Raw genomic sequence first — 12038 nt, 5'->3', positions numbered from 1 at the left:
TTTACGCCTTTGTAACTCAGGAACGCAGCGATATCGCTCAGCTACCGCGAAAGCTAAAGTCGTCAAGCATGAAGTTAGTGGCGCGGATGGAACACAATCCAGTGCACAGGAACATAAGGATTCTAAAGGAAGCGCAGAAGACGACGCTGAAAGAGTACGAGGCGATACTGGACCGGGATATAATGATATTTGACGAGGTCAACTACAACAGCAATGAGTACGATCCATTAATGCACCATCCATAGCATAAATGAGTGTTCTGAATACCGTATGTGACAGCTGCTAAGCCCATCTACATCTAGTGTCACATCTATATAGCGTGTCGTCAGTAGACCCCGCGTCCGCACCTGCTGTGTGGCACAAAGAATCCAAAGACGGCTTAAAGTTTTTTGATGATAGCATTAGTGAATTCCGATGTCGTTGCGGCACCTGCAGAAAAAGCATGTGAAAATAAGTCAAGACGGATCACGGATAACTACTTACCGCCCATGTCTGCAGTCCTGACCTCTCCAGCGTTGATGACGTCGAAGGTTGCGCTTGCAATACTGTTGGCAATGGAATCGAGACTATGGGAGGAGAGCGTAAAAATTAGGAGAGTAAGGCTGTGTTGGAAAACATACCCAAGATGTCTGAGCATCATGGTGGCACTCAAAACCATAGCGGTTGGGTTAGCACGGTTGGTGCCCATAATGTCTGAAGCAACGTGTCTACATCCGGGCTCAAAGAGAGCATAGTCCTGAATAAATATCAGTACCCGGAAGAACGAAATACAAGTGTATGACATACACGACCGATGTTGCATCCTGGAACAATACCAGGACCACCAACAAGTGCGGCGCCAATGTTGGAAATGATGGCACCGTACAAGTTAGGCATGACCATGACATCGAACTGACCAGGTTTGGACACCAGTTGCATGGATCTTGGTGGTGTTAGCCGACTGGAGCGGAAAAGGAGAGATGTCTCACGCGTTGTCGACAATCATATCATTGGACTCAATGCCTAGAGATTTGTACTCTTCTGCAATTCGACGGAAGGTGTTCAAGAAGAGACCATCACCGAGCTTCATGATGTTAGCCTTGTGTACACAAGTCACTTTCTACAAATGAGCACTTGTCAGCGCAGCTCCGGCTAGAAATGAGGTCATAACCGACCTTGCGGTTGTTCTTGAGGGCAAAGTCGAAAGCAAAGCGTGCGATACGCTCAGCCTTGGCCCGTGTGGAAACCTTCAAACTCTCCACCACGCCGGGATAACTCTGGTGCTCCAAGCCAGAGTATTCACCCTCAGTGTTTTCACGAATGATAGCAAAGTCGACATTGGAGTGGCGTGTGGGGAATCCAGGGAGAGACTTGCACATGACAACAGATGCGTATATGTCGAGCTGTTGACGCATGGCCACGTTCCATGATATATGGCCGCTTTGAGAGATTGGGGTGAAGAGAATACCTATGACGACAAATAAGAATGTTGGTTCTGTGATTGAGTGGGATAAATAACTCGCCCTTGAGGCCAACTCTGTTGCGCTTGAGACTCTCCATTGCCTGCTTGAAGAGATCTTCTCCTGAGGAAGATACGCCGGAAACATCATACTGCTCCCACTCAATGGGCGCGTTTACATGCTCGAAGATCTCTTTGACAGAGTCTGTGATCTCACCACCAATACCGTCACCGGGTATGAGGGTAACCTAAAATAAACTTGATATGAGCACCAAGATAGAGTCACGAAGAGGCGTACCGTATATACGCCGCCATACTTGGTCGGTGGCTGGAGTGATACGATGAGTTAGGTGACACTATTCGCCTGTGCATGGCGCTTACTCTTTGTGTCACCCTTGGAAAACCAGCCGAAAGAGTGGTTACATTTCGCTTGAAATAAAAAAAGATGAACATCACGCCATCTTATAAATGGAGCCACATACCGACTGCTGAATAGCAGGGCGGGTCACTGCCGATAGAGCGTTGCGGAGCATTGCAGACGTTGTGGAAAGAAAAAGAGTAGGAGGAAAGAGACGGCGCCGAGCGGATCAGTTGTTTTACTGAACCTTTAGTTTTTAGATATAAATTGTAGGAAAAATATGAAGAGAGTGCGCCGCGCCGTGTAATCGGTTCACTTGCTTATATTTCAATTCCGCGTTTGTCCGTACCAAAATTGCTCCCATTTCACTCACCATCTTTCCCTCTCAGTCCTCCTCCCTCTTCCTGTCCAAAAGGCTCAATGGCTGCAGCTCGTGCTTTCTCTCGTGTTGCTCCTGCTATCGCAAATGCCCGTGCACGTTCTTCACTCCCTCTAAAACGTGCTGCTTTCGCTCGCGGATATGCGACAGCAAGTGAAAACTCGGTAAGAGTTGCGCGTCATTCTCATCCAATGTCTCATTCTGAATCATCTTGTAGATGACAGTCCGTGACGCACTCAATGTTGCTATGGAGGAAGAGATGATGCGCGACGAGACCGTCTTCATTCTCGGTGAAGAGGTAGCCCGCTACAACGGTGCCTATAAGGTCAATTCATAATCATGCCCACCACTTTCTTCACTTAAACTTCTTGTCTGTAGGTCACCAAAGGTCTTCTTGACAAGTTCGGCGAAAAGCGTGTCGTTGATACTCCCATCACTGAGATGGGTTTTGCCGGTATCGCTGTCGGTGCTGCACTCTCAGGTCTACGACCAATGTAATACACTCCTTTATCTCTTGAGTGTTTTTCTCATTCTTTTGCTTAAAGATGCGAGTTCATGACCTTCAACTTCGCCATGCAAGCCATTGACCAGATCGTCAACTCTGCTGGAAAGACTTATTACATGTCCGGTGGAAACGTACCCTGTCCTGTAGTTTTCCGTGGCCCCAACGGTGCAGCCTCTGGTGTCGGTGCTCAGCACTCCCAAGACTATGCAGCGTGGTATGGCTCAATTCCCGGCCTCAAGGTTGTCAGCCCTTGGAGCGCAGAGGATTGCAAAGGTCTTCTCAAGGTTCTTATTTTGCGCAGTTTGCTGTCCGTGTGTGTCTAACGACTTTATAGGCCGCCATCCGGGATCCTAACCCAGTCGTATTCCTCGAGAATGAGATGATGTACGGTGTCACCTTCCCCATGTCTTCTGAAGCCATGTCAGACAACTTCACTCTTCCCATCGGCAAGGCCAAGGTCGAGCGCGAAGGAGCCGATATTACCATTGTGGCACACAGCAAGATGGTCACCCACAGTCTAGAGGCTGCCGACCTTTTGGCCAAGGAGGGCGTCAAGGCCGAGGTTATCAACCTCCGTAGCATCCGTCCTCTGGATATTGACACCATCAAGGCATCAGTCAAGAAGACCAACCGGTCAGGCAGTCATTTAGCCTAATGAATCCTTTGCTCAATTGTTATATTACAGTCTTCTTATAGTCGAGGGTGGTTTCCCCGCCTTCGGTGTTGGTAGCGAAATCTGTGCACAGATCATCGAGAGCGAAGCCTTTGACTACCTGGATGCTCCGGTTGAGCGGGTAACTGGTGCTGATGTACCTACACCGGTACGTGTCGAGATGCCCCAATATTTCCGCATGCTCATCTTTCATTAGTATGCCACCAACCTGGAGGCACTTGCATTCCCCGACACACCTCTGATCGTCAAGGTCGCCAAGCGGGCACTTTACAGGACCAACTAGGCACACTTATACTTTTATCGCATCCACTTGCTCTCATACTTACACACTCATGGGCATTAGTAGTTCTCTGGCCGCAATAGACATAGTACCCATTCAAATTGGTGGTCAGACCGGCCTCCGTGTCCGATCCATAAAAGTCGCTCTCTTGCCAAGTCGTGTGGCTAGCTGCTCACGCCATGTCACTTGTCAGTGTCGTGAGTTGTGTTGTGGTTCCGTTTGAATTACGCCATGTGCTTGTCCTCCGATTTCTTCCCAGGTGAGAGTGTTCAGCTACATTATTTCCCTGTCGGGACCCGCGAGAGGGCATAACCCACCACTAGACGCCCCTTATTGGACAATCCCGACCGCCGAAGCTGTGCCCCCCTTCTGTCCGACTCCGAACGCTCCGAAATACAAGCAACTTCGGCTTGGACTACCTTGAGCCTACGCACCTCTCGACCACCGAGCAGATATTCTTAAATGTGTATACACACAGCGCTTCCCACAGTATACAACCTTGAATTATGGTTGCTGACCCGTGCGGCATGAACTGCATGCAGTTTCTTCTTCGACTTGAATCCCATAATATGCTACTGCTTTCGAGGCTATCAAGCTATTGCATTACATATCCCGCACTGTTGTCAGCTTCCGGCAAAATGATCCCTGCGCATATACGGGCAATTATGTACCACCCACCGAGACACTGTTATTAAATGCATCACTTTACAGACCATTGCGTGCTTTTTTCTGAAGGGGATTGCTTGTTGTAATATCATCCAGAGAAGGCATATCATAAGATGAGCGAAATACAGGGGTGGAATGAGTAGCTAATATCCCAACGGGACCACCGCACTGGATATGCTACGGATGCGATTGATATAGAACATCAATTGAAGTAGTGGAACAGTACGTACAGTAAGGTAGGGCTCATGCAAAACCGACCAACCGTGACCTAGTGTGACCTAATGTGACTATGCGGCAAAACCGCCGGTAAAGTGACTGCCTAAAATATGCAAATACATTGACACAAGTGTAAAACATCAAAAACATCCACTACATCTACTTTATCACAATTGTAACCGCTGTGAACTGTGCCAGATAGCCTTCTCAATGATCCACAGGAGTCCGTTTTTCTCTTTGTCGTGAATCTCTCAAGTCTTTGTCCTTTCTATAGTTTTGTCACGCTTTGCATACTTTGTCACGTGAGGTTGGTCGGTTTTGCATGAGCCCTACCTTACGCAATAAGTATATACGCAACAACAAAACTGGTGACGAGCAGGTTAATTAAGCTATGTGGCAGGAGAGTGAGACAGCAATCAAACAAAATTACTACAGAAAATGTTCGAGTCTCTAACTAGATACCTATGTGGACAAATACGATCTGCTGTTCCAGTGGAATCTTCTTGCGCAACGACTTCACAGCCTCGTGCAACGCCATAGCAGCGCGTGTGCAGTCCAATGTCCCTGAACCATCGACCAGGTTGTTATAAAACGCAGACACGACCTGATGTGCAACCCCGTCGTCGACAGACCACATAGAACCTATCACACTGCGAAATCCAGAAAATTGCATCGCCGCAGCGAGATGGATCGACTCGTCGGGACTCTTCTCATCGCCCACGGTAGTGTGGCAAGCCGATAAGAATGCAAACTCCGAATTCTGCCAGTCAGACCGAATGATATTCTTGATCATTAACGGCCCGTCGCGCATTGCGAAGGAAGACTCGAATGGCTGCTGTCGATTTGGCATTCCATGACAGGCTAGATGGAGCCACTGATTATGATGTAATGCATCGAATGCACCCTGGACTGTTGCATCGGTATCCTGGAGTGATGTGAAGGACGTGACAGGCGAGAGACGCTGAGCTACAGCGGCTAACTCGGGAGCGACACATCGGAGTTCCTTCCCTCTGTCCGGGTTTCCTTGACCAATGGCAACAAAGTGTTGCTCAAACGCATCTCGAGGAGCCCGCTGTCTCGCCCGAACGAGTGTCGCCAAAGTTGGGGTATAAGAGGAAATGCAGATCTGTGACAAATTTTGGCTCTTTATCGCGTAGGGCCCTGCGGCATGTAGAGGAAGTAGCGTGAACTCAGCGGTGGGACACCACCAGATGCGTGAGTCAGATTCAAGTTGAATGAACTTCTTGAGAGCTTCAACTATGGGGCTCACGATACGAAACCAGAGCTTGCGCAGGATACCTACAATATTGAGTAATTCCAGGCGATGATCTGAAGTACCAAAACGCTTCGCGAGTGACTGAAATTCGGAGGACAACTCGGAGACTTCGGCTTGTGCGATATCGAGTGGGACATGGACGGGATCTTGGGCACTGAGGATAATCAAAGCGTCGCAACCGTACCGACTAGCATTGACGATGATGACTGGACCTCCTGCAGCCGCTTTCTGAAGGTCAGAAAACAGTGGGGGCAGGAGAAACCGTGAAAAATCAGGACACATGCGGATGCGGAAGACGACATCATCCCATTGCACGGCCGGTTGCCGGATTTGTGAGGACTTGTCTTCAGTGGATTCATCAAACGTATTACGGAGGAGAGCGCCGAGCTGTATGAATTCTGCTGCTAAAGCTTCGCCGGCTGCACCTGAGGTGGAAAGTTCATCGAGTGGTGTGCGGAAGCGTGCCAACTGGGTCCAAAACATTGCACGGCCTTGCTCCACCAGTTCCACAGCAGTCGTCAAAGCACCGCGACGAAGACCGCACGAGAAAGCATCCGACGCAAGGGAAGAAATCGCCTCCCTGACGACATCAAAATTGCGTGAAGGAGACGGCAAAAGAGCAACATGCTGATCTAGGAACTGTAAAGCGGTTTTATAGGCAACCAATGCAGAGCCATGGTTCATTTCCTCGGCAGATGTGGCCCATGACTTAGCAGCATTAAGATCTTCACGAGAGGCTGCATGAGTCAGGTAGGACAGTTTCAAATGCAGTTTAAATGCTTCATCCAGGTCAGACTGAACACCTCGCTGCTTGAATCTGTCTCGAAGGCCGATGGCAAGTTTGTCGAGAGACGTAGATCGATGATAATGACCAGGGGGATGGAGGGATAGTGCAGTCCGATGAAGCTCAATGGCCTCATCAAGGTCAGACGGGATGCCCGAATGAGGGAATCTGTCTTGAAGGCTCATGGCAAGATTGTTGAGAGATGTGGATCGATCAGAATGACCGGGGGGATAAAGGAGCAATGCAGCCCGATGTAGTTCAATGGCTTCATCAAGGTCAGATTCAGACAGGGCGCCCCGCTGCTGAAATCTGTCTCGAAGGTTGATGGCAAGGTTATTGAGAGACATATATCGATCAGGATGACCGGGGTGACGGTTACATAGCGCAGCCCGATGGTGCTCGATGGCCTCATCAAGATCAGACGGGATACCCCGCTTATGGAATCTGTCTCCAAGGCTGATGGCGAGATTGTTGAGAGACATGGATCGTTCAGAATGACCAGGGGGACGGAGGAATAATGCTTCCAAATTTAGCTCAATGACTTCATCAAGGTCAGACGGGACGCCCCGATGATGGAATCTGTCTCGAAGGCTCATGGCAAGATTGTTAAGAGATGTGGATCGATCATAATGACCAGGAGGACGGAGGGATAATATGGCCCGATGGAGTTCAATGGTCTCATCGAGGTCAGATAGGACACATCGCTTCTGGAATCTGTCTCGAAAACTGACTGCAAGATTGTTGAGAGAAGTGGATCGAAGAGGATGACCAGTGGGACGGAGGAGTAATGCAGCCTGATGAAGCTCAATGGCTTCATCAAGGTCGGACGGGACGCCCCGATGATGGGATCTGTCTCGAAGGCAGATGGCAAGATTGTTGAGAGATTTGGATCGATCCAAATCACCAGGGGGGCGGAGGGATAGTGCAGCACGATGGAGCTTTATAGCCTCATCAAGGTCAGACGGGACGCCCCGCTGCATGAATCTGTCTCGGAGGCTGTTTGCAAGATTGTCGAGAGACATGGATCGATGAGAATTACCAGGGGGACGGAGGAGTAGTGCAGCCTTCTGGAGTTCGATGGTCTCATCGAGGTCAGACGGGATGCCCCGCTGCTCGAATCTGGTTCGAAAGCCAAGAGCAAGATTGTTGAGAGACATGGACCGGTTAGGATCACCAAGGGAACAGAGGGATAGTGCAGTCTGATGGAGCTCAATGGCCTCATCAAGGTCAGACTGGACGCCCCCTTGCTGGAATAAGTCTTGAAGGCTGATGGCGAGATTGTTGAGATATTTGAACCGATCGGGATGACCGGGGGGACGGAGGGATAGTGCGGCCCGATAGAGCTCAGTGGTCTCAACGAGGTCAGACAGGACACTTCGCTGCTGGAATCTGTCCCGAAGGGTGTTAGCAAGATTGCTGAGAGACATGATTCTATCAGAATGACCGGGGGGATAAAGGAGCAATGCAGCCCGATGAAGCTCGATGGCTTCATCAAGGTCAGACTCGGACGAGACGCCCCGCTGCTGGAATCTGTTTCGAAGGCTGATGGCAAGATTATTGAGAAACATGGATCGATCAGGATGACCGGGGTGACGGAGGAGTAGTGCAGCGCGAAGGAGCTCAATGGCCTCATCAAGGTCAGCCGGGTCGCCTTGCTGCAGGAATCTGTTTCGAAGGCTGATGGCGAGATTGTTGAAAGTCATGGATCGATCAGGATGCCCGGGGGGACAGTCCTGCAAGGCCGCTCGATACTCTTCCACGCTGTCTGCCATGCTATGAAGTCGAGCTACACGAGGACTTTCAAGAACGCAGGGAGCACCAAGCGGAGCGACACTGTCATATTATGCGCCTCACCATCAGTACAGAGTTGAGGTAGTCGATCAGGTTGAATATCAATGAGCACGTACATAGAAATTCGAACGTTGAAATAGCAGTGGAAACCTGCCAGGCCACGGGAATTAAGTGCTGAAGGTGCCCACAACACTGTGGCTTGTGTGGTAGGGGCGTCCACGTATCCAGGGGCGAATCGTAGCTAGTACGGCACCATGGCCTGCATATCCTAGAAAGGCCGCGGCTCACCTCGAGACTATCGGTTCATCATTCATGTGTCAATGCGGGAGGTGTGCAGTATAAAAGTCCGTATGGTTATTGATGTAAGCCATCCCCATGATAGTGACAGATACCAACGCTTTGACTCGGACATGGACGCATGTCAGTGTTGTCTAACATAATATTAGCGCCGAGGTGACTGGCGTTGGTACAAAGTTACTGATACAAGAAACCTTCAAGTTGCAAGCAAGGGAATTCATCCAATTCTCGTCCTAATGCAAAGTTCCCACGACAGGACATCGTGCAATGCTTTTGTGTCCGTCGAACCGACCACCGCGATGGTTAAGGACGGTCATGATGAAAATCTAGTGGGTGAGATCGATGAACCCATTGCGATCGAAGCGGTCGATGGAACGTATCAAGTTTGCACCTGGTGCCGATTTCATCGAGTCTGTCACTGACAGTCATATCGGTACCACATATGTACGAACACAACAGTTTTTTGGAGAAGACCTAATAGAAGACAGAAAATACACATGTTTTTATGCGATGTGCCGCATCACACATTTGATACATACTTATTACTATTCACCACCTTCCAGAATTCCCGGGGTATCGCTACATGCCCAGCCGGATACGAACTGCGTTTGCATGGGCTTGCAGCCCTTCGCAGTCTGCCAAAGTCGCTACGATAGGTCCCAACGTCTGCAGTCCATCCATAGTGACCTCTTGCGACGTTATGTGCTTCTGGAAAGACTGTGTGTTGACGCCGCTGAACTGGCGTGCATATCCGTTTGTAGGAAGGGTGTGGTTCGTGCCTGAGGCATAGTCTCCGCAACTATAGTTATATGATCAACAGCAGGCGTATGTCTGATAAGAAGAACCGCTTGCCTTTCTGGAGAGTACGGCCCCACGAACACGCTGCCTGCATTTTTCACTTTGTCGACCCAACCTGGCGCGTCTCTCAAGTGTAAAATGAGATGCTCAGGAGCGTAATCGTTAGAAAACTCCATGGCAATCTCGGGCCCTTGTGTTTTCACGATTAAACTTTTTGCCACACTTTCGCGAACGATGTCGACGCGACCCAAGGCACGCGCTTGTTTATCCACCTCTTCTTCAACTTCCGCGAGCACGGTATCCGGGAGAGATGAAGCGACCAAGACAACTTGAGAGTCGATCCCATGTTCAGCTTGTGAAAGAAGGTCGGCAGCGACAAAAGCAGGGTTACATGTGTCATCTGCTATCACCTTAGGGGGAAGTACCGTATTCGTTAGTCTTCCAAGGACAACGAACACGGTACGTCCGCAGTTGAAAAGTCAGAGTCACTTACCAGCACCTCGGATGGCCCGGCAGGCATATCTATTGATACCAATGCATCTGTGTCATTTTGTACGAGCATCTTCGCAGCCGTAACCCATTGATTTCCTGGCCCGAAAATCTTGTCGACTTTTGGAACGGTCTCAGTGCCATACGCCAAAGCAGCAACGGCTTGAGCCCCGCCGGCTCTGAGGATAGCGTGTGCGCCCACTTTATGAGCAACATAAAGCACCTCCGGGGAGATACTTCCGTCAGCCCTAGGTGGCGTAGCCATGACGATTTGTTCACAGCCAGCGACTTGGGCTGGGACACCTAGCATAAGTGCTGTGGAAGGAAGGACGGCAGTGCCACCTGGAACATAAAGTCCCACCCGCGCGATGGGGCGGGCAAAGCGGGTACATGTTACCCCTGGCATGGTCTCTACAACGAGTGGAGCACCATCAATTTGAGCGGCATGGAATTTGTAGACATTGTTGTAAGCGACGTCAATGGCATCGCGCACAGCAGGATCGAGCTGCTGTGCTTCTAGTGCAAGAGGGTAGAATGGTGGAAGGAGAAGTGGGGTGTCCAATTGAGCCTTGTCAAATTTGGCGGTGAGCTCACGTAGAGCGGAGTCTCCGCGAGCGCGAACGTTATCGACTATGGGCTTGACCTTGGCAATCATCTCGTCAGACTTGAGGACAGGACGCTTGAGAAGCTTTGCGCGGTCCTCAGGGGATACAGCAGAGATATCAACGGTCCGCATCTGAATGGGCCCATTTCGGCGAAGAGGCGTCTTGCTGGAAGGTGCCGATGAAGCTTTAGGCGCTTCTGCCTTGGATAATTCTGCTTTGGGAGGCTCGGCCTTGGGCATCCACTGTGGCTTCGCGTTTCCTGGCCTTCGACTGATCTTCATCGCCTTCTTGTCCAATGAGCGCTCAATATCCTTGACGCTCACACCAGCAGCGACACAGCGTGTCATGGTAAAGTAGATGAGATCAGCGGCTTCGAACGCCACTTCCTCCTTCGTCTTTGCACTACACAGTTCATCGGCTTCCTCCATAATCTTTGCTCTCAGGAGTTCTTCGTCATTAAAAAGCCGACGAGTGTACGAACCCTCGGGCGCGTCGACCAAACGCGATGCCAAAGTACGCTCCAGAGCGGCGAGTCCGTCTAAATCGCCAAAGCACGAGGCGCGGTCAAGGTGGCAGAAACCAGCGCCATGCTGAACCACGCTAAACTCGAGCGCATCAGTATCACAGTCTACGCGAATGCGCACGAGGTCCTGCGTGGCCCCAGAAGTCTCGCCCTTGCGCCATAAACCGTGCTTTCTGGAGTGATACACGCCTTTGCCTGTGCGGATTGACTCAGCAACCGATTCACGAGACGAATATACCAGGCCTAGAGAGCGTTTTCCATGAGGATCAGAAGCTATCACTGTAGGGAAAAGTCCGTCAGAGCGGTCCGAAACAATTGATGCAAGGAATGCATCTGCGACGCTGATCTGGTTTTGGGAAGTAGAGCCGAGGGTGAGCTGGGAGAAAGGAATGACTACAGACGCGCCAATGGCTGCAAGTTTTCTGATGGTCGATGGTGTAGGGAGGTCAGGCGCTAAGACGTGTACTGTTGCGCCGACAAAGAAGCGTGATACGGAGTGAATAAGGTCCACATCGGGGCCGAAGCCGCTCGAAGCAGATGTTTTAAGCAAGACGCCAGACACAGCGTTGCGAACAGAGTCGGAGACGGCGCTCACGTTAGCAACGTCGAGGAGAAGGAGTAATCGGTGAGCGGGCACCGTCCCCAGCAGACTTTTGGCGAGAGAAAGAGGCACGATGGCCTTGTCGGCGCCATCATCAAGGAGGGTGATGATTTGATTGACATCAGTAGATGTACTATCTTCCACAAGAAGATAACGAATTGTGCTTTCCGGGGTTGCTCTGGAGGCGATGACGGGAGCAACATGCGAGACCGCGACGAGGAGCTCCTCGTCGACGTGCTCGCTGTCGAGCAAAGCAAGAAATGGGAACATGAGAAAAATTGACAGAGATTAGATGGATTTGAGATTCGGTCCCGGATGATGTTTGATGATTCCATTGGATCTGTTGTGTCAGATATATG

The 12038-nt window shown here is 50.4% G+C and overlaps 4 protein-coding genes across 4 annotated transcripts; 1 reads left to right on the top strand and 3 right to left on the bottom strand.

The window, feature by feature from the left end:
• Positions 1-312: 312 nt before the first annotated feature.
• Positions 313-2112, bottom strand: DEU56DRAFT_221897 (uncharacterized protein). The gene is made up of 9 exons (XM_041345133.1): positions 1921-2112; positions 1820-1867; positions 1737-1766; positions 1503-1686; positions 1155-1447; positions 969-1099; positions 787-922; positions 484-736; positions 313-429 (listed from the first exon to the last, which is right to left on the bottom strand). Exons 1-9 carry the CDS (start codon positions 1969-1971, stop codon positions 380-382), a joined length of 1176 nt encoding a protein of 391 aa, XP_041215110.1. The 5' UTR covers positions 1972-2112; the 3' UTR covers positions 313-379.
• A 280-nt stretch (positions 2113-2392) lies between these two features.
• DEU56DRAFT_723787 (thiamine diphosphate-binding protein) lies at positions 2393-3636 on the top strand (the record flags this gene model as incomplete). The annotated part of the gene is made up of 6 exons (XM_041347788.1): positions 2393-2500; positions 2554-2669; positions 2721-2964; positions 3015-3313; positions 3366-3501; positions 3550-3636. 6 exons carry the CDS (start codon positions 2393-2395, stop codon positions 3634-3636), a joined length of 990 nt encoding a protein of 329 aa, XP_041215109.1.
• Positions 3637-4885: 1249 nt separating this feature from the next.
• On the bottom strand, positions 4886-8368 carry DEU56DRAFT_875961 (TPR-like protein). Its single transcript, XM_041356008.1, has one exon. The coding sequence runs from the start codon at positions 8345-8347 to the stop codon at positions 4970-4972; it is 3378 nt and encodes a 1125-aa protein (XP_041215108.1). The 5' UTR covers positions 8348-8368; the 3' UTR covers positions 4886-4969.
• Positions 8369-9001: 633 nt separating this feature from the next.
• Positions 9002-12022, bottom strand: DEU56DRAFT_765696 (histidine biosynthesis trifunctional-protein). The gene is made up of 3 exons (XM_041351032.1): positions 9955-12022; positions 9516-9871; positions 9002-9462 (listed from the first exon to the last, which is right to left on the bottom strand). Exons 1-3 carry the CDS (start codon positions 11947-11949, stop codon positions 9243-9245), a joined length of 2571 nt encoding a protein of 856 aa, XP_041215107.1. The 5' UTR covers positions 11950-12022; the 3' UTR covers positions 9002-9242.
• Between the last annotated feature and the right edge of the window lie 16 nt (positions 12023-12038).

The sequence above is a fragment of the Suillus clintonianus genome (assembly GCF_016758775.1).
Source record: "Suillus clintonianus strain FC179 chromosome Unknown DEU56scaffold_2, whole genome shotgun sequence".
Classification (NCBI taxonomy): Eukaryota; Fungi; Basidiomycota; class Agaricomycetes; order Boletales; family Suillaceae; genus Suillus; species Suillus clintonianus.
The sequence above is the reverse complement of the archived record's forward strand: the minus strand, read 5'-3'. Positions and strand labels throughout refer to the sequence as shown.